This window comes from Echeneis naucrates, chromosome 21 (genome assembly GCF_900963305.1).
Source record: "Echeneis naucrates chromosome 21, fEcheNa1.1, whole genome shotgun sequence".
Taxonomy (NCBI): Eukaryota; Metazoa; Chordata; class Actinopteri; order Carangiformes; family Echeneidae; genus Echeneis; species Echeneis naucrates.
This window is the reverse complement of record NC_042531.1, coordinates 13824062-13846302: the sequence shown is the minus strand read 5'-3', so window position 1 is coordinate 13846302 and position 22241 is coordinate 13824062. Positions and strand designations below refer to the sequence as shown.

The window sequence follows — 22241 nt, the reverse complement described above, 5'->3', positions numbered from 1 at the left end:
GAGAAGAACACAGGTAAGGACAAACACAGGTAATAACAGCTCGGATATGGGATTGGTAGGTGGGGGTAAACAGCTCGATAGGAAACAGGGGGCCTCATAGGTTTAGAGAGGGGTGGTTAGCCGTACCTGGGTGGGATATAAATACCTGCAATGGACAAGGGTGGCAAAAAGCTGAGGGTATGAGGGACCAGCTCACCTGCATATCTACCAGAGAAATGAGACAGGGAGTTTTCTTACAAAGAGAAATCTCAGCAGCTGAGGAACATCTTTGAGCAGATATGCCAGTGGAAAAAACTTGATCACCATTCATGTGCAAGAATCGTAGCTGAAAGTATAGTCATGCCAAAAACTGTGAGGAGTTCAAGCTGAAGTACTTACATCAATTTTCTCTGAAAAAGAAAAATTACCCATCACAGTTTTCTACCTGAGACCAAAGAGAGAGGCATATTTTACTGAGCCATACAGAAACGGACAAGGCAAGAAGGCGATACAAGGTGAAGGACGGCGAGATGTGGTGAGACAAGGCAGGACAAGGGAGAACCGAAGAAGACGAAAGACAGCAATTAACAAGACACAAGCGTGGAAGATAAGGAAACAGATTTCAGCAGGGAAGGCTGGAGGAGAGAAAAGCACGGGCAAAAGCAGCAATGGGAAGCAAAACCAAATAAAGCAAGAGAAGGCACGCTACGACGGCAAATCATTCAAGAGAACACATCAGACGTCAGTGTACCACTGGGATCAGTAGAGTGCGAGAGGTCAGAAGAGAATGGCATGTCAGGCGTTCAGCACAGACTCTTTTACCCCACTGGCAGGAGACACAGCCTTGCCAATCCTCATGCACCACGCCTCTAGCAGTGACTGCCTGCCAACCACCTCCCATGCATACAGCATGGTTTCTGCAGGTAAGCAGAGCTGTGAGGGCCGTCTGTCCTCTAAAGTTTAACATATGTGCTCTGATTTGCTATAAACACATCGGTTCTTTCATTATATCGACAACATCCCCGTTTCCAAAAGACAACCGTTGAGAAAGCACCGCAGCCTGAGATTTCAACCAGTCAGAAGAAAGGTTATTGGTATTGTCCCTTTTTCCTGCTGCAACAGCGCAAAGACAGTCTGCAGGGATTTGTCCTAATGGGTGAATACACTATTGATTATAGAGAAAGTTCCTCTGCTGCAGGTGAGTCATGTCTACAAGTTGCTCCTAAAGACCCATAATTGACCCGCTGATGCCTCCTTATCAAGGCATAGTCGTGCACTCAGGCAGGGCAGAGAAAGAATTGAATTGAAAATACATTTATTCAAATCCAATCCAAATTATGTAAATGCATCTAATCAGCTGGGTTGGCCCAGCTGTCTCTACTCAGTGGATAATTACTCGGAGGATATTTTATCAGTATGACAAAATCCCCAAGGTTTTTATCTCCATAGAGCATTGGGGAGAATTTAGTGCCAGCAAATTGTTAGTGTTCAGAACAGTCTGGATTACATCATGCAGAACATTAGTCACACATTTTCATAGTAGCAGCATGTGAAATTGTTTCAGTTCTATACTGTAGTTTTTTTACAGTTCTCCAATGAGTCCCTGAGAATGTGCGATGATGTAACAAAATGAAAAAAAAAAAAAAACTGTAAAATTACACCAGGTTTTTCCCCTGTGGTTTTTACGTTTTGTTTTTTTGTTTGTTTGTTTGTTTGGAGAGAATCTGATGATCTCTGGTTAAAGCATGAAACATGGCAGAGGAAAACAGAAATTGTGCAAATAGCTGTCAGAGGAACTATACCTGTGTAGGGTGCATTGCAGCTCCACCAGCATGAACACATTACTGCTGGGCGTGAATAGTAAGCTGCATAAAAAGACGAATACATGAATAATTAAGTAATAATTACCAGGGGAGCCGACACATTCAACTCTGCTAAGTGTATTTTAATACACTTAGCAGAAAGGAGCATTCTCAATGCCCTGCAAACAGAGTCTTCAAAGAGAAGTCATCCTCTTGCTGGGAATTGGTGTCACAATGAGTCAAACACTTCAAAAACCATCTCAAGGTCCACTTCCCCGACTTTAAAAGTGTACGTTTTGATTCGCTGCTTCTTCTGTGTTTCTTTTTAGATTAATGTCAAACCAGGGCTCTACAAAGCTCCAAATCTACAGTAAACAATATTTCAAATCAGTGTCTACTTCAAAATCTGTTCATATCTCCCCGTTCTGCCGACCATACTGGTGTAATATTGTGGAAACTTGCTTCATCCACCAGTGTCAGCTTTCTCAAGTCCTACAAAGGCATTCTTTGTCTTAGTCTGATTTTGGGGGGGGGGGGGGGGTGTTTAAAGAGTGAGAACATTCATGTCATGTTTAAAAAGCCTCTTGTGTTTAGTGTAACAGTTGCTAAAAACAGAGGTCTGGGTCTCAGTCTGGACGGTTGAGATCCCATCATCCATGCCTCTAAAGCCCTCTGGTTTCTGACCAGTTGTGATCTGCTCACACTGTAACCACATGTGTCCCTGTCAGTATCTTCTGGACTGTCCCTCAGTCAGACCTCCAAGCGTCCCCACATGCATCTGTCCACCTCCTCGCTTGGCAACACTCTTGGCAACAGCCCCCCAAGCCTGCATTACCCAGTCACTCCCTGTCACTACAGCAACCAGCAGGCCACCTATGGCATGATGGCAGGTGAGTGTCAGTGGTGGTATTTGTTACATAGCAAAGATGTGACAGTCTGGTAGATAAATAATTTGTTGGATTGTTGACAAACAATTTAGAATTTAAGTAATTTATCAAGCAAGCTCTGGTTCCAGCTCCTCGCATGATAAATGGAGTGTGTGCATAAATCAATTTCATAGCAAAGTGGTTGTCTACCATTAAGTGTTGGGCTGTTTTCCAGACAGAACAATCAAACTGACAGTGTCACCTTGGGCTCTGTATCTTACTAAATAAATGATTAATCAAAGAAAATTAAAGAGCAAACCAATCGTAGATTATTTAGACTACAATTATGGTCTTGGACGGTTGCTGATGAAAGTGATACTTAGAATGGTACTTGTGGCGTTGATACTTATGAGGAATCACGGTGAGGCAGGTGGTATCGATTTGGTGATAGCATATTGAAGATCTTTATGATGAGAGGACCGATATCCTTGTAAGCATCATGATGTTCAAATCAAGTCTCAAAATACATGGTCTGATTGAATTACTAAGATTAAACTGGGCTGGGTTCCATCCATCATCTCTAAAATACTGAAAGTAAAAGGTCCACTTGACAGGAACGCTCATCAAATACAGTTCGCAATCTGGACACGTGGGTCATTCTATCACATAGCACTGAAGATGTATCAGAGATGAAGTAAATATGCTTTATAGAGGTTTTGTTTATTGGCATTTTGATGATAACTGCCACTCTCTTTTGCCCTCCTCTCTGTTTTCTTCTCTCTTTCTGATGTTCTCTTCTTTCCCTTTCACCGTCTCTCGACAGCTCAGGAGATGCTATCTGCCAGCATTTCTCAGACCCGTATCCTGCAAACATGTGGTGTCCCTCACCCCAACATGGTGAGCAGTACAAACCCACTGCAAGGTAATCTCCACACGCACACATCATCATCATTCAGTCTCCTGACCTGCAGTTCAAGCCATTAAACTGAGCAGACAATTTGTTTATTCTCCATTTAATTTTAAATCTGCCACCAGTTAAAATCAATTTCAGTCTCGATTACATCGCCTAACGCTTGAGCTCTTTAGCACACCTGTTAAACATAACTGTCAAAGATTACCTCCATGCTGGTTGAGTGATCAAAAACATGAATATAGAGGGAGTTATGTGAAATGTGTTTTGGTGTTTAGGCATTTGTTAGTTTTTCATGGCACAGAAAGACAAATTTCACACTGAGGCAAATGTGAAAGAGCAGTATTATACAGCTGATTTACTATCCTAACAAGCTCAGTCAACTGCAATTTGAATTAGCTTTTTCATACGTGCCATAGACAACTAAAATTAATTTGACAGTAACATATGTTTAATGAAAACATTTTAGACATACAGTCACAAATGCCTCATTAAGCACGTCCTCCCTCCATTTAAATGGATAGGTAACTACTTTCTTCGTACTGTGTGCCACATCTTGGGATCAGTGGTGGCATTTTGCAGTGTCAAACCACTATGTGACAGCATTGTAGTTTTTGTGTCCCAGAGAAGAACACAGACCAAAAGAAACACATTGACTCTGTCAGACAGGATGATATTGCGGCATACTAATTCGGTCTGAATAATTCAAAATGTAATGATAAGAGAAAGAAAAGATAGATAACCTTTCAAAGACTAAAGTAGCTAAAAACGACATAACTTTCGCTTCTTTTAACAGACAGGACAATGTTACAAAGTTGGACTCAAACATAAAAAGGGTGACATCCATCTACTGCTGTAGGTGGTCTAATATAATTGTAAGATCTGTGGTGTCAAAGGCTGCGCGGAAAATTTAGGGGATTAAATGAACCAGGTGCTCATATTTGCTTCCATCAAAAGATCCTCTGTTGCTCGAATGAACGGCCGTTCTGCGCTGTCAAAGGCCAGATTGAAGGTAGAACAACTATCACTGACAGTCACCATGAGAGAGAGCTTTTGTAGCTTTTGTCAACAGCCTCAGAAAAGAATGTGAAAAGACATGTGGGAAGACAATTGTTCAAGACAAAGACATGTCGCTTCGCTTGACATAACGGAAGTGCCAACAATTAGAAGACATGACAAACTAATTGTATTGAAAAAAAAAAAAAAAAAAAATCCACAAGAAAATTTGTAGGTGGAACTTGAAATGTGCAAGTAGCAGAATTGGTGTGAGAACCTCTCTCATAAATCACAATTACACAATTGTTCACTAAGCTGTTACCAGTAGGTCTCAGCAGGACATCTGAGACGAATGTTTGAGTGCAAACGGAAATCATTGCAGAAAACAGGAATTATGAGAGCTGAGGTCAGACAAGAAATTGGCTGTTACATTTTAGAGCAATTTCTTTTGCTACTTTTTTTTTTTTTTTGAGGTCTTGTTTTCCATTAAAAATCAATGAAATGATTAAGTGTAATGGGGGTTCATGCTGCTTAGTGAACTCACAGTGAATTATCACCTCTGAAGCTCCTCTCAGCTATTTGGAGCTTTTTTTAATGCACAAAACTTGTCAGCCGCAAGAGGAAGCAAACCTACAGCCAGATTCATAAAGAGTTGAATCCAGGGCAATTGAATTTGATTGCACATTCTTGCAGAGGTTTCACTTCATCACTTCTCACTGACTGGTGAGGAAACTCAGGTATTAATCCTCGGGATCATTAAAAAGGACATTGATACAACCTGATTCACTGTTTTTGAGGTGAACCAGTTTCTGGTGCAGTGTGCAATATGGTCTATGTAGTCCAAAACAGTGAGGAGTGCACAGACCTGAATAAAGCCATCAGCGAAACCAAACAGCCACTTGCCACCATGCATGGCTCAACACAGGAGGGCCGACTAATCACGGCTAACCTAGACGTCCACATTTTGGACGCTTGAAAGAGGGACCTAAAGTGTGACCTTTCACTCCCATCTACACTTGGCCTCGTGTGGCTCCGGTGGTCTGAACTCAGGTGACTTTAACCACTTTGACCACAGTCGACGTAGCAACCAGTGATGAAGCCTCTTTGATAAGCTGAAAAAACCTGATTCAAATAGCTAAAATGAGAGTTAGCACAGGCTTTGATAAACATCCTAACGTTGTACTGTAATATAAAACAAGCTTTGTACAGATTTTTACGAATGCCTCCAGCAAACAGATTTGTTTTTCATATGTTTGGTCACCTGACAAATCATTTGTTTGTTGTTGTTGTTGTTTTTTCTGTCAGCTTTAAGGTGCTGTTCACTCCCATGCGCATGAGTAACAGTTGGAGGGTCCATGGGAATGTGAACAAAGGCTTGTGATGTGCTTTGACATATCCACTGAGCCCGAATGCGTTTTGACTATGGCTTACTGCCCAGCAGAGAAATAACAGCTTGCTCCACAGCATTCCATGTACGTCTTCCAGGACACTGAGAGACCGTGATTTTTCCCAAGAGTGGAGAGTTTTGCCGGAAATCTTTATGGTAAACAAATAAGAATTTAACTGGCAGCAGGTCAGCCAAGCACTACAAAAAAAGAGCTTAAAATTTTAGGCATTTTCAGGAAGGTAGACGAATGGCATGTTGAACTGAACTCATAACTGGCAATGCCTTTTGGCATAAATGCTGCTGCTGTAGAGATTCAACAGAACAATTCAGCATGTCGATGACAACTTCCTTTTCTTTGTTCCACTGCACAAGCACAAGCATTTTGTCCAGGGGTATTCGAAGGGATATTATTATAGTTATTATTATGGGTTTGTCACCAAAGGCAAAGTCAATGAGCAGCTTCAATGAAGCCTTGTTGATATTGATTAGTTGAGCTACTATATGAATAATATTTTGATTCTGAGTGAATATACTTTCCACTGTATCTATGATATATGGAGAGAAATAGTTTGTTTAAACTGGGTACTCTGAACATCTCAAAAAAGAGTCAAAAATTATGACCATCATAACGGATTTATTGCAGGACTGGTATTTTTTCACCGTTATTGTTTTAACTCGTAACTGTTAAACTGGCAGCTGAGTGCAGGAAATTTTTCCTGTTCAGTATCTTTCATTAAATTAAAATGACCAGACTCTAAAAAACGCATTTATATGATTAATTCAGTAATTGTCGGCAGCACGGCGATATAACTGTTACCTCACAATAAGAAGGTCACAGGTTCGGTTCCTGGCCTGGGGCCTTTCTGTGCCTGTGTGGGTTTCCTCCGGGTACTCAGGTTTCCTCCCACCATCCAAAGACATCAAGTTTGGGTTAACTGGTGAGTCTAAATTGTCTGTAGGTCTGAGTGTGAGTGTGAGTGGTTGTTGGTCTCTGTCTGTCTCTGTGTGTTGGTCCTGTGGTGGACTGACAACCTGTCCAGGGTGACCCTGCCCTCACCCAGAGTGAGCTGGGATTGGCTCCAGCATACCTCACGACCCGGAAATGGAAACGGATAAGTGGTATGAATGAATGAATGAATTCAGTAATTGCCTTTATGTAATACACTTTGCACTGCTGCTCCACTAACACAAGAGGGGAGTGTTGCATTGTTCATTGTAGATACAGTTTCAGCCAGTTTAATTCTTCTGAGGAGCATGTGACCTTCATAACAAAGGACAAAGAGTGGACCTGCTCTTGGCCTTTCATTACACAGTAGTTGCTACTTGCTGTCCTGTCTATGGTAACTATGAAGCAATATAATCATTTACTTTTTGTTTTATCTTTTTTTTTTGGTCATATTAGTCACGTTTTTTGTTTTTCCTCTGCCACTGTGTGGAGCAGTGATGCAATGGGCAGCATCGTATTCCAAATTACAATTAGTCATCCTAGCATCTGGTATTCTGGCAGCCATCTATCATATCAATACTGAGAAAAAGCAAGTGACTAACAGTCACCATGATCCACTGCGTCAAAACCGCCTAACATTAACAGCCATTTGCTGAAATAATAAATAACCTTGAAAATCAAGGTTTGTTTGTAGTTTGTTCCATATAACAAAACTGTGTTTGTAGTAAGACGTTTGTGCAAGCTGTGCGAGCCCATTTCCACCGAATGAAATTAAATTTTACAAGTTTTCTTAGAAAATCAAGTATAAGCTGCACTCTAAGGGCAAGGAAAGGAAGGTTAAAAGTTAAACTGGAGTGTAATATGTGAACTAACAGCCCTCTGAGCAATCCCATGAAAAGCAACAATCTTTGATGTGCTGATGTCCCAGACCAAAGTGTGAAACTACATAAAATTTCTCAAAGCCCACTTTTCACGACATAGCAGGTGTTGTGCCCGGTACCTGTCTGACAGATCCTGTGTCAGTGTCGACCTCCTCTATGTGTCTGCTGAGCTAAATGTTCCATGGTTTACCTGAGGAACAAGAAAATTAAGACAAATGATCTGAATAGGCTTAAACAAATTGTCACATTTATTTCAAAAATACAATATATAGAAAATGATGAGCAAACAGTTCAGGCTGTCTCACACAGGCCCATCAACTATTTTTAGTTGCTGTTATGGGATAGCACCCATATGACAGTGTGAGGATCTCTCGTGTCTTTTACCAACTAATTTTCCGCTCTCAAGCTTTCTCTCGTTTCTCCTTCCCCTCCCCTTCTCTCTTGTTCTCCAGGGTCTCTTACTCCTTGTTTGTACAAATTTCCTGATCATGGTCTCAGCAGTGGTTCATGTGCATTAAGCCACAGTTTCTCTTCGCTGCCCTCGGCTCTCCTCTCAACTGATGAGGCCCCTGGGGGCCCCAGTGTTGGGGAAATGAAAACCGAAGCTCAAAGGAAGAGCATGCGAGACCCCGACGATGCCCCCGCCATGGACTCGCCACAGATAAGAGAACTGGAGATGTTTGCCAACGACTTCAAAATACGCAGGATCAAACTTGGTAAAGTTCCCTTACGCCACAGCACAAATGTTTCTGCGTTGGCACTTACTTTGGTGCTTCCCTGCCCCAGTGTAAAGAAAGAACTGCCCTTTCTTTATGACCTCCAGGCTACACTCAGACTAATGTAGGCGAGGCTCTTGCTGCGGTGCACGGCTCAGAGTTCAGCCAGACTACAATCTGCCGCTTTGAAAATTTGCAGTTGAGCTTTAAGAATGCCTGCAAACTCAAAGCTATCCTGGCAAAGTGGCTGAACGAAGCTGAACTGGCTGGAGGTAGGTAACACACAGCTAACACACTTCTACTCCGCTCCATCAAAACTCTCCTCAGGAATCTTTAATGGTATGATCTCATTCAAACAAGACTTTGCATCTGTAAAATGACTGTCTTATGCTTATGACCAGGCTTTCTTTGAATGATTATGAAGATCTTACAATAAAAACTGGCTCCCTACCTTTTTGTCTTATGCATGTTTCTGAGGTTTGATATTAATATTTACTGCAAAGGTTAAAGGGAAGTCATAATTTGTCGCCAGATGATCTGGCAATTATTCAGTAGGTCAGATTTATTAGGTCAGCCAGCACCAATTAGTGAGTCAGCTCAACTGATTATGTGCTTTTTCCTGTTTCTCCACTAAAGTACACTAAATAAACAACAGATTTGCTTTTCTACAGCCTTATACAATGATAAAATAGGACTGAATGAGCGGAAGAGAAAAAGGAGAACAACTATCAGGTATGGGCTGTCGGGCCAAATATAAAAATAAGCATATTATACAAATATGACATGGTAAAGTTTACCTTTCTGTCTCTTCTCTGCCTGTTGTTCCACCGTGCAGCCTGGGAGCTAAAGAGGCTCTAGAGCGCAGCTTTGTGGAGAAAAGTAAACCTTCTTCTCAGGAGATAGCCCGGATAGCTAAAGGCCTCCATCTGGAGAAAGAGGTCGTCAGAGTCTGGTTCTGCAACCGCCGCCAAAGAGAGAAACGGGTTAAAACCAGCCTCAACCTCAGCTCTTGTATGACAAAGATCAGTCCAAACTGCCTAGCACAGATGAGTAAAACACAAAGGCCAATGGCGTAGTTGATGCTTCAGACGGAGGGAGTCTCGTCACTGATGGTGATTCCAGTCGGTAACAATATGTTACTTCAAATGTTTTAATCATTCCAGTGTGAAGCGGGAGGATTTCTCTTCACAGGAAATAGAAAAGCCTAATAATAAATAGAGCCCAGCTGCAGCTAATAATTAATACATAAAATCTTTTTGCAGTATTTTAACTTGCATATCTCCCAGAAAACTAAAGAATATGCTGTTTTTATAAACAGCATATGAGCTGCTGGTCTGATGCCGCAGTGGCCAGTCTTGACGTTTAAGATTTACTGACTCCGGACTGTGCCTTGTTTGCTACAGAGCAAGAATATAATGTAAATTGCAGATAAATCCTCCTGTCAATCAGCGTTGTCTTTTCAAAAACCGTGAAATGTTCAACGTTCACTGCGCTTATCAGCAGACTTGTACAGTAGCTGTGTGTGTCGTATCTGTGCATTAGCACTCTGACTCTGTATCTTCTTTTCAAGCTGTCACTGTCTTTAGAAAAATGTTTGAAGAGTTATTTAAATAAATACGACCATGCTCAAAATATTAATATATTTAAGGTTTTACAGCAACCTATTTATTGGAGAGCTAATATATTATGCTGCTCTATAATGAACTTTTGTGAAGTCAGGGATATTTGAGAGTATTTGTTAAATGTAGCTGATGTCTGATGTCTCCTTGTTGTGAGACAGATTCCATTTTTCATATCTGCTAATGTTGATGCAGCCTTGATAAAATCTCATACAAATAAAAACCATGAGCCAGTCACAACTCTGACCCAGTTGGAATGACTGATGTCAAACATCTTAGTAGAGGGAAAAAAAACAACCTCCTTGATACTTAGGTTATATCAATAACCTTTATCTGGTGTGTGGATGAGCTGGAAAAAAATAAAAAATAAATAAATAAATAAAAAGCTATGGAAATTTCTGTCACATACAACGACAAATATGAAGTGCCTTTATTTAACTTGAGACATAGCTGTTTAGTACTTGTTTTAAGGAATTCTGGAAGGTTAATCCGTTCATGTCTCCCAAACAATAAATCCAGTCTTACAATGAACTACATGTGCCAGTTTTCATTTAAGATGAACAAGCAGTTCCAGGTGTGATTCATGTACACTTGTCTGGGGAAATACATGCAGAAGGATTGCCAATTGCAGCCCATTTCTGAGGCTGCAGAGGGAAGTCAGACTAATGATAGAGCTAGTGAGGAGCTTCGTAGTGCGGGTGCCACAGAGGCCCCAAAGCTTGAATCCTACTAATCTTGGAAGTTTAACATCTTCAACGTATTTGCATAACTTAATTGCTCGATCTTGACAAAATTATTTTCAGTTTTAATTTAAATGTGCTGCAGAAGTAGATGCAGAATGCTCAAATAACTCGTTCTCACAAGGCCATACTGGTAAATTTTCCCCATTTACTGCAAATGACACTGAATATTTTACACATCACAAACATCACAGCTGTTTGCTGAAACTATACTTTTCAATCATCTGTTGATTTCCATGCATTTCTATATCAGATTAAATGTCCATTAGCAAATTTCATAGCAAATTAACTTTAAGACTGCATTGCTCCAATGATTATTTGACTTTGCCACTTGATATTCATTGTGATGGAATATGAACACATTTCAAAAAGAGACTGCTATAGATGAGCATCTGTCTGCAGTGATTGAATGAACCACACTGCATATAGAAGATATAAAGTGCAGTTTAAATTGTTATGGAGTTTCAAAAAACACTAGTATGGCCCTTTAAAAGGAGAAGCTTGGAAAATTCTACATATTGTACCCAAAGAAACTTTATTCCTTATAAAAGCCATCAACCCTTTACAGAGTAACTTAACAATGACAAGGGGGAAAAAATGAGTTTGTTGTTCATTTTACATTGTACATTGTATTGTACATCTTGGGGACATGGGGACGATGGATGTCAAAATCTTTCCATTCACAATTTCACGAGAGTTAAAAAGGTTAGAATGATTCACAAACAAAGAAATATAAATTGTGTGTGTCAGATACGTGCATGAATGACCTTTTTAATTTAATTTGGCAATGGAAATCAGTGTGGACACAAGCATCCAGAGAAATATAAAGTATACAATAATATGAACAAATGTCTTTGCCTTCATCACCAAGCCAGAAGCTGGCTCTGACTTTAACAAAGCAGTACGAAGAAATCCGCTTCAGCTCTGAACAAGAGAGAATGTCGCTTGGATCACAGTGTCATTTTAGCAAACACTTCCATCATTTTGTCTCTGCTGTGTATTGTGCATGCGAGCGCGTGTGTGTGTGTGTTTGTTTCGAGTGAGGCAGTGTAAAATAACAAATGACAGTAACTGCACAGCAGCTGAAAGAGAGGAGGGACTGCAGGACCAAACCCATCCTACAATCACTGTGTAAATCCCAAGTCCAATATAAAATACATAATCAGATTGCAAGCAACAGCCAAGAAGCCAGAGAACAAACCCATTTGATTATGCAATAGCATCAAACAATCAATTCAAAACTCTTCCAAGATTCCAGGAGATATTCATCAGCCTCTAATTTGTGTTTGGTTTTGTTCCACAATGTACCCAACATTGGAACGTCCATGGTGCCAATTAGATGCTCACCAGTTCTCCCTCAGATTGATCTGTGTCATCAGCTCACGCGTGTTACGTAAAGGCCCCAACCGCATCAATATCAGTTTCACATTTTACATGCATTGGTCTCGTGTCTAGACTATAACCTAGATTTAAAAATGATGATCAACAATCTATTTAAATATATGTTGTTTTTTTTGTGTTGTGGCAATTATCAACTTTGTCAAGATTTTTTTCCATTCACTTGCACAATAAAGTTGCTGTGCAAGAAAAGCTGTCCAGATGTTTAAATGTGGGTAGTTTGCCTATTAGAAAGTAAATCTAATGGGCTTTAAATGACCAAATGGCAAGAATAGTAGCAGGATAATAGTGTAGTGTAGTAGTAGTCTATAGTGATAATAGAAGAAATACAAGTTCCACCTACTTACCCAAAACCGCTAAGCTCTTTTTAATTACTATCTCCCATCTATCATCAATCATTTGAAAGATGATAGATTATATGGAAAAGTCGCCTTTGATTGGAAATCAAATGCGGAAACGATCAAATCCCAGGTCACATCTAGACTGTAGACCTTAAGCAGACAAGGATGAGTGTTGAACAACACCGCAGGTGGTTCCTCAGGTCAGGCATGATTGGTCCACCTTCAGGCTGGGGCCACTCTAATGTCATAATAAATATTATCCGTGTTTAAATAGATGAGCTGATCTGCTTTCATAATCTGTACCTGCTGAAAACTGTGAGTATTAGTCTGTCATAATGTACATCTTGGAGTGTTTGTGTGTGTGTGTGTGTGTGTGTGTGCATGCACCCCTTCTTACACCTGTAGTGTATGAACCATTGCAGAGTCTGTATTTATGGGTATTAATGTTACACCACTTGTTAATGTGAACATTAATACAAACACAGCAATTAGTCCACTCCCAGAGCTCGGAGCTGTCTCTCGATCTCGTCGTCAGAGATGGTGGCTTGTTTGGAGGAAGCGGCGCCTGGGACACTCTTTCCTGCAGCTGGAGCTCTTACCATCTGGAACACACACACACACGCAAAAAAATCCCATTAGCAGGCACACTCAAACTTAACACATACACAGTCAGAGCTGGGTACTTGTAGGATTGCCTGCTGTGCACAGCTGTGTCCTGCCACCACAAAACCAAATCTAAAAGACCTGGATCAGGCCATAATAACTATAAATTAGAAAACGTTTAGCTGATAACGTAGCAAACCCTGCTGCACAAATAATGTGTGTTTTTCCTTGAAATTACTGTCACATTCCTAAAATGTAATACAAGAGGTTTGCATCATTATATTACATTATCTTAGCTCTTTGACTTTCTTTTATAATAGCAAAGGACATAATCAGATTTAAATTGGCCTTTTGTTTTGCTGAAAAACTGTCGCTGTTCATGTGTGTCGTTTTCCTCTCTTAAAGAGCATTATGCCTATGTTACATTCCTCCAAACTACCACAGTTTGTGAGTCTTGTGTAACTTCAGCTTCAGGGTTGGTTGAGAGTCTTGTGCTTTTCTAACAAAGTGCATGATATAATAGTTTTTTTATTGTGATTTAGAAAGAAATAATTACCATCTCCAAATGCGAAAGCAGTTTTTATGAAAGCTGACTATTCTCTGCAGATGTTTTCTTGTTTATTGGACAATTTGTGGGTTTGTGTGTTCCGCTCTAAGAGGTAATAACTCACAGAGCCCCACAGGGGGAGCTAGTCACACAGCAGATGGTCAGTCTGGCTGTTAAACACTACAGTGCTGGAAGAGCTGAAGGCTAGCCCCACCGTGTGGCAGCTGAAATACGTTTTATTAGTCAAGTAAAACACGTGTTATTGTTCAGTTCATGTTGCTTGGGGCAATCAAATTTACATCTTCAGTGCACATACATATGTGATAAAACTTTTTAACTTTAATGTTAATGTGTCTAGAATCTCCACCGATGCCTTGTGTGTCAAGCCTCTCTCTCTCTCTCTCTCTCTCTCTCTCTCTCTCTCTCTCTCTCTCTCTCTCTGAATCCCTTACCTTTCCTGAAATCTCAATGCCGATTTCATCCAGAACCTGGTTGACAATGTCTTGGGATTCTTCTTCATCACCAGATTCATCAAAAATCTCATCCAAAGTGTCATTGACTGCACAGATAAGACAAGATAAGATGGATAAGGACAGACAGCTCTGCGATGTTCAAGTCAAACACATCAACTTTCAATCGAGAGGGTGATGCAGCTTCGTGAAAATGCTTTTCAACATTTCCTACACAACATAATATTTATTAATTGATACGTGTGTGTGTTATAGACTGTTGTTTAAAGTCCCATCACGTTGGCAAGTCTGTAAAGACCAGATAACCTGTCTTTATACATGTATCATTGGTCCTTACTCATGTCCTCAGTCATGCCCATCTTCATATTCTCTTTTTGGAAGTCTTGCATGGTCTTCAGGGTCTTCTGTGGATCCATCTTTTTATTCACTGCTTGCATTGTCTGTTGATGTAATTCAAGAAGGTTAGACTATTACTCTGAAGCGTTTAACCGCTGCTTTGGAGAAACAACACCTTGTAAAAACTGTCCCTGAGGGAAAAAAAACAAAGGCTATTGCTGGCATCATGCATTTATAGGATCTGTGTTGGTTGTTACACAGCTGTTTATAAGAGAAGATTTAAGCCAAATTTACTCAAATTCCATGAGAATCAGAGGCCTATCACAAGTCAGTGTCCTGAAGAAATGTCAGCTTCCTTTTCTCTGCATTTATTGGCCTATTTGGATATTAGAAGTGCTCAAATAACTCAGCACAGGCTAACTCACAAATTATGCATCTGGTTCCTTCCTGTGAAAGATCAGCACAAACGCGGCCTACTTTCCCAGCGGAGCCAGACACATCACTCCACGTAGCTGTGTGTGCTGCTCCACATCATGCTATATTGAGGGTCGCAAGTGAAGCCCTATCTCCTGAAAAAGCTGAATGGAAGTTGCAACTATTGTCTGGGAAAAAGCCTGCTTGCCTGTGTGTGGGGGATATTGCACAAGCATCTAATATATAACAATTCCCACATTTTCTCTCTCTCTAACACACACACCCACACCATCACAACATCACACTTCATTTAACTGAAGCCTAATTATATTTGACCTCTTTGTGTTTGACAACCCTGACTGATATATCGCTCTGGGCCAATTACTACTGTTCATAATTCATTAATAACATGAATATTTTAATTGCAAAACTATATTGACAAAAATATTGACAAATAAATGATAAACACTAAAACCAATTAATGTTCACAATAAAAATACAGGTAGGAATATAGTCACAGTCAGGAGAGAGCTATTAGCTTTGTACTGTGGGCATGTTTGAAAATTTGACTGGCTTCCTCCTTAGCAGCACATCACTGAGCTTCTGTGCCAGTACTCCTGGCTGCTTTTCCAAATCAACAGGGCATTGACCTGACTCCACTACAGGTAATACACCGATAGCATTAGTACAACACTCAACTTCAGGTCAAATAACCCAAGCTATCCCTTTAATCTAATTTGGACAACTCCTACCCTGTGTAACAAATTCTAGCTGTTTCATGTATCCATTGAAGAAGTCCACATATTTTCCTAGAATAAATTAAATAAACAAACTTTGGATGAAAAAGGAGACTGAGGCTGTTTTTGTCTCATCCACTGCAGGTACTGCTCATCCACATGTATCACTAGGGAGGGGAATCTTTTATTATCTCACAATTCAAGTCGATTCAGACCAGATTAGAGACTGGAGAGAGCGGACCACCTCAGAGACTGGAGACTACACCAGACCAGACTAGACTAAATGTAAATGTATGTGGTAATCTGAGCAGCATGGTGGCGTAGTGGTTAGTGATGTCCAGACGAGACGAGACGAGACGAGAGACTGGACCCCTCCACAGGGACCGCACCCTGGTCTTTTTTATTTTTTATTAAGTACATCACTGGAGATTTCAGTAATCGGAAAAAAAATTTACAGTGGATTTGATATTTCCACCAAAGTTGTTGGACGCATGTTTCATTGTTTTATTGTTATGTTTTTGCTTAAATGTGTGTCTTCAGTCATAACTGAAGAAATTGTCGGAATTCTCAAAAATTAAAAACTGGAGAAAAAAAATAAAAATATGGGAAAAATTTAAACGGAATTTGGGAAACAATAAAACAGATTTTATAGGGCTCTAGGTAAAAACCAAAAAGAGTCCAAATCTTTGCCTTCAATGAGGATGGGGCCGGTTGAATCTCTCTTATCCTCCATTATTGTAGTTTCCTCCTAGTTTTGGTGCTTACTGCACATGCGTATGTTCCAGAATCGGCTCTGTGGTGAAGTCAGGATATCCCACATAAAAAATGGAGGCATACAGCCTGTTGATTTGTTTTATTTTTAATTTTTTTGTCGTAGTAAATGAGAATTGCGATTCTTATATAGATCGCTTTTTTGGCACATCCCTAGATATTACCAATTAGAATTTCTGGCTTGTTGTTATCCGTGCTGCACTTTCTTCTTGTAAAATCATGTTAGCTTGCCATTTGAATTGTCATTTGAGTCATATTACCTTGGCTGTAGTGGACATGGCACCAGCCATCTTCATTTGGGAGTTCATGACCTTTGTCTGCGTAGACATGGAGGTGACTTTGGAGCTGACGGCGTATGTCCGGTTTTTCTGCTTCCTTAGCTGGACCAGCTGCTTTGCAAGGATTTTACATGCCTCCCGGTTACCGCTCTTTGCCATTTTCTTAATTTCTGCCTCCTGGAGAGGGAAAGATTAAGATGTGAGAACTAGGTACACTTCCCTGACACTTATAAGATTTCCACAAAAATGTATTGAGACAGAATGGGCAGCAAGGAAAGCAAATCCCCGTCAAATATAATTTAATGTGGAACAAGTACACCAATTCTATTCAGTGCTTGAGAGTTTAGGTTTTATGGATAAATATGCCTGTCCTATAGCTAAAAATTTAGACATAATGTTCCAGTATGATATGCATATAAATTGAGAATAATAGAGCATTTAGAACATAGATAAAATGTGTTAAAGGCGACATACTTAACCATGTCCTGGACACATTTAGTTGCATCACTTGGAAGAAAAAGTGCTATTTTTGACATTGTGTCCATCTAACCGATCTCTGAGAGAAAGTATATTGAGTTCATTCTTCTTCTTATACACCACTAATGTGTACCTCCACACTCCATACACACTACATATTGATAAACAAACATATTTAGAATATACCCATCAGATTAATGTTTTTCCAAATATAGATGCAGTACAGTTGTCCGGATCAAATGTTTCTCACTGGTAGGCAAATACATGCTTTTAGATTCTGTAAACATCTGAAAATGCACTGAGGCCCATGAGGGCCAATGTGTGGGCATGAATGTGTGTGAGCATCCCAAGAGAAAAAGTGGCGCTCCAAGTTACAGTAAGCCTTCAGCACTGTTATGTACAACAGCTCCGGCATGCCTTGTTTATTTCTTGTGTGCGTTGAAAGCATTATCTTCAGGAAATAATAATCAATTATTAATGCTTAATAGAGCAAATACACATTCTGTCTCTTCTAAGCACGTGCACATATATGCACACACAAAGTGTATTTATCTCACTATGTGTCTTCTTGAGAGGAGAAAAAAATCTAATTCATGTCAAGAAGAGAAAAATTATAACTGTGTGACAGAAAAAAGGCACACATACATAATAATAATAATGTCAAGTGCAGTGTCATCTGAAAAATTATGAATGCATTAAGAGGCACAGAAAGGGGTAAAAGCAGAGAAGCTGTTCATGTGAAGCTTATACTGCCTTATTTACAACAGAAATGTAGGGAGGAGGTGGAGGAATGAAGGACAATGAGTGTTCTCCCATGAAACAACACAGAAAACAACTTAACAGAAAGAAACTGAGAACTGCACATTTTACCAAGCGTGGACATGCCATTTCTGTTTGGTTTTAAATGTATTTTTATTCAACAACCAAAATAAGGAAAAGAAAATCTGAAAAAAAAAAAAAAAAACTTATGAAAGGTTGCCAACTGCTGGGCATCATTTAAGTTGAATTGTGATTTATATATTGTGTAATGGAAACCTTCATGAACTGTGAAAAGGTGCAACATTTTAAGGTCTTACATTCTAATTTAAGAATAGACATTAATTCTTTTATCCAGCTGGAGGAGAACTTATGCATACCCTAATTTCCCAAACAAGGGCCTTCATTACAGGTTCATTCATTGTTTCTTTTCTCCATCCATCCATTCATTCATTCATTCATCTGCTATCGCTTATCCATTTTTGGGTTGTGAGGGTGCTGGAAACAATCCCAGCTCACACCAGGTGAGGGCAGGGTCACCCTGGACAGGTCACCAGTCCATCACAGGGCCAACACACAGAGACAGACAGAGACCAACAACCACTCAGACCCACGGACAATTTAGAGTCACCAGTTAACCCAAACATGATGTCTTTGGGTGGTGGGAGGAAACCGGAGTACCCGGAGGAAACCTAACATGCAAACTCCACACAGAAAGGCCCCAGGCTGGAAACCGAACCCACAACCTTCTTATTGTGGGGCAACAGCGTTGCCTTCTTTATTCCATTCATTTGTAATTTATTAAGTCCTATAAAGACACATGGAAAATGAACAACTTGGAAAGCCTGCAACTTTGAGCAATAATCTTTGCTCTGTGTCATAACTATGCACGGTGCATGTAAATGTTTGTGTGTATATACACTAACTCACAGTATGCATGGTGGGGGGTAACAGACAGTCATGAATCCGCTAAACTGCAAATTTAGGTCATTTCCACTTCTTAAAGAATGTAAATTTTATTCAGAGTGCGTAACAAAGCTTAAAAAAAAAACAAAAAAACATTAATTAGCCGAAGCATTAATGAGAAATAAAAATGTTATTCCATAGGGAGGCAATTATGTCCTGTATGATATTTACTTAATACAACAGAGGGGAGAGGACACAGCTGCTTTCTTTCATCTTTTAGAGAGTGGTAATGTATTTCTGCTGGTATAGCTTTATCGTGTAACGGTGTGTGTGCAAGACAGAGAGGACACACTTGCCTGAAGCAAAGCCACCATACAAGATCTATCTTGTCTATTAATTTAGACTCATTAGCCAATCAGGTTCAATCCCAGAAAGAAAGAAATGGATGTATTCCATCTAGTGTGATGGGAGAACAGGGGGTTTATAAAGCATTGATGCAATCTGTAGAAATTTGTGAGAAATGTTTTGCATGAAGATGTTTTGCTCCTAAAACACAGAATTTGCAAGTGTGTGTAAGCATGGCAAGTTGACGTGTGTGTGTGTGTGTGTTCCCACCATTTGTTTCTCTTGTTTCTCCAACGCTGCTCTGTCCCTGGTGATTTGTCTCTGAGTGCCACGCAACTCCTTTGACTGTTCCCTGATTATGTCTTTTGAGAAAGAGAACGAGAGAGAGTTAGGAAAGCCCAGTTAATCATGTTTAAAATCTGTACATTTGTAAACACCCACTAACCTCTTTCTCATTACCAAAATGCAAATATACATTCTGTGACAAGTCAGTGAAACTTTTTTGACATGAAAGCTTACTTAAGGGCCTTGGTCTTGTTTAAATTCACCTCATGAACTCATGGCCACAGTTTGTAGTGACAAAACTAGATTATTTGATGGTAATTCAACTGCAGTCTCCAGCATCACTCATGACTTGCATAGCTGACATTATCAGAAGCTAACAGCTGAAAAGCTGAGAGCACATAAAGAACTGCAGACAAATGTCAGATAACATCTAAGGCAAACCACCATCTTCTTTTAAAGAAAGTAAAGACAAATAAATGTGCAGTGATGAAGTATGGACAGCTGAATGTGAGTTTTCAGTTTGGACATTGCAACATTCCTCTAAGCAATTGGACAAGGGCAGAGTCTAAGACAGCTGTATGGAAAAAATGTCAAACATCTAATCAGTGCTTCAACAGTTGAGCATGCTTGGGTGTGCATCCACAAGCTTGTAAAATACCACCAGCAGATGATCAGCAGCATATTGACAAATTACATGCACTCTGCCCAGGACAGCTCACACCAACAATGAGTCAGCTGAGACAAAGTGGTATCATGTGAGACAATATATAACCCTGACGTCACTCATTCATTCATGGCTTCCAAGATAAGGAAGACCCAAGTTTTGTCTTTCACACAGGCACACTGACACACACATCTTGAGCACATTCAGAAAGAAAACGATAACAGTTGCAGGTCTGCCCTATTCTACAATTGATTTTAGCCTTAACACTGACAATGGAACAAATGCATTTGATCCAGTCCAAAAGTCAGAAAACCCCCAAGCATTAAAAGAGTTAGACCTGTGGGTAAATAAACATAGAAATAAAATTCATTCATTCATTAATTCAAATGAATATATATATATATATACACAAAAATGAAAATAAATAAATAAATCAATAAATAAAACTAGATACTGAAAGATAAACCACTAAAGTATTTACCCAACTTCATATAAACTGCCTTTTAAAAGTAAAAAAGTTTAAAAGTTCCCCCAAATATCTATTTGGGGGAAATAAATAAATAAGTGAACTATAGGGGGCAAAAAAATTGCTTAATTCTTTTTGAAAAGTACAGCAGTCTTGAATTTGGTGAACACACGGATGCGCATTGGACCACTTGTAAGAATCAGACATATACGTATAAGCTGACGTGCCGCCAACGTCTCAAAGTGGGAGGGATATTGTCCTACAAATATGTGTGATCTCGCCGACCCCCCCTCCTCACTCGCCAAAAAATCTGAAACTACCTCTACCACCGCACTCAGGGCAACATCGGAGGAAAAAAAAGCTGCATCCAGGTAAGATGAGATGAGACAAATTTAGAAAGCTAAAGGATAGGCGCTGTGAAATGTCCCAGCTGCGAAGACTTGGGAGGCTTGACATGAAGGCGGAGGCAACGCAGCATAGTAAGTACAGTCTGCAGATGATGGGAATGGGTGAAACTGGACTGACATTGATGGGAGGAGTAGGTAGGCGGTGCTGTGAAAGCATTTGCCTTTACCAGCAGATCCAGTTTTTCTATGGCAGATAATATACTTTTCTATCACAGAATTCTCTATACAAATAAATCCAGGATGGGTTAAGTCTGCCCTCCCTCTGAAAATCTCATACTATGAGTTAATACAAGTGATTGGAATGGAATAATTCTAATTAAATTATCATTAAACATAAAAAAAAAGGAGAGACTGAAGGTTTTCCATTTTGACCTCACCTACAGAAAAATCTAAAAATGTTGACACCTGTTCATTGCTCACTAAGCATGACAGTCTCAGGCTGTAAACTATTGTAACGCACCGTTCATGATTACACAACGTAAGGCACTTGTTTTGAGTCAAGAACAAGTTTATGTTTAGTTAATTTCCTTCTGAGAAGGACAGTGTGAGGAAAAGCAGCTTTTGGATTCAGCCAAATAATGAAAGAAATATGAAAACTAATTTTAGATGTGCTGATCTATTTGGCAGGACGTATTTAACGTCGTGTTGTACATTTTCTTGTGACAGCTGAGGTGACTCAGCCAGTGAACCTGAGCTCCACGGCAGAAAAACAGGAAGGCAGCTCGGCTAACGCTTACAGCTCAGGCAGCAACACTGCTGTTCAGAGTCCCGCTGTTGTCCGGACACAAACAGCAGTAAGGCTTTCTGCTGAGCCAGATTAGGTCTGATTTTAGACTTCAGAAAACATGGTGCCTGGTGACTCATACCCAGAACCGGCTGAACGGGTTTAATGTGGGAAAGCTAATTTAAGATGGGCTAAAAACAAGTTAGCTAGCTTTCTACACAGCACAAACTCACCGTCAACAGTCTTCTTCTTGAAAAGGGAAGCCATGTTTTGCTGCTTTATGTCAACTTAAATATGAAATCCAGATGCCGCACTGACACACGGTGTTGTTCCTGAGGTTGGAGCCGCCGTGGAGGGGTCAGTTCGGCAGCTTCGGTTTCCTGGTTCACTTTTCTGTTGTCGGAGTTCCTCCCTCAGCTCACCGACACAACGGCTCGGCGTGACGTCACAGCAGGACTGTCTCGGTGCCTTCAC

General features: G+C 40.1%; 2 protein-coding genes across 2 annotated transcripts; one reads left to right on the top strand and one right to left on the bottom strand.

Moving 5' to 3' along the window:
* Positions 1-766: 766 nt before the first annotated feature.
* On the top strand, positions 767-9559 carry pou1f1 (POU class 1 homeobox 1). Its single transcript, XM_029530825.1, has 7 exons — positions 767-902; positions 2510-2671; positions 3471-3569; positions 8220-8483; positions 8591-8755; positions 9155-9215; positions 9319-9559. Exons 1-7 carry the CDS (start codon positions 767-769, stop codon positions 9557-9559), a joined length of 1128 nt encoding a protein of 375 aa, XP_029386685.1.
* Positions 9560-11358: 1799 nt separating this feature from the next.
* chmp2ba (charged multivesicular body protein 2Ba) lies at positions 11359-22192 on the bottom strand. The gene is made up of 6 exons (XM_029530967.1): positions 22001-22192; positions 19492-19583; positions 16720-16914; positions 14539-14641; positions 14184-14290; positions 11359-13183 (listed from the first exon to the last, which is right to left on the bottom strand). The coding sequence occupies exons 1-6, from the start codon at positions 22032-22034 to the stop codon at positions 13070-13072; spliced, it is 645 nt and encodes a 214-aa protein (XP_029386827.1). The 5' UTR covers positions 22035-22192; the 3' UTR covers positions 11359-13069.
* Between the last annotated feature and the right edge of the window lie 49 nt (positions 22193-22241).

Coding starts and splice junctions, on each gene's coding strand:
- pou1f1 (XM_029530825.1), top strand. CDS start 767: ATGGCATGTCAGGCGTTCAGCACAGACTCTTTTACCCCACTGGCAGGA. Junction 903..2,509: donor ATACAGCATGGTTTCTGCAG/GTAAGCAGAGCT, acceptor TGTCCCTGTCAG/TATCTTCTGGACTGTCCCTC. Junction 3,570..8,219: donor CAGTACAAACCCACTGCAAG/GTAATCTCCACA, acceptor CTTGTTCTCCAG/GGTCTCTTACTCCTTGTTTG.
- chmp2ba (XM_029530967.1), bottom strand. CDS start 22,034: ATGGCTTCCCTTTTCAAGAAGAAGACTGTTGACG. Junction 19,584..22,000: donor CAAGAAGAAGACTGTTGACG/GTGAGTTTGTGC, acceptor CTTTCTCAAAAG/ACATAATCAGGGAACAGTCA. Junction 16,915..19,491: donor AGAAACAAGAGAAACAAATG/GTGGGAACACAC, acceptor TTCCCTCTCCAG/GAGGCAGAAATTAAGAAAAT.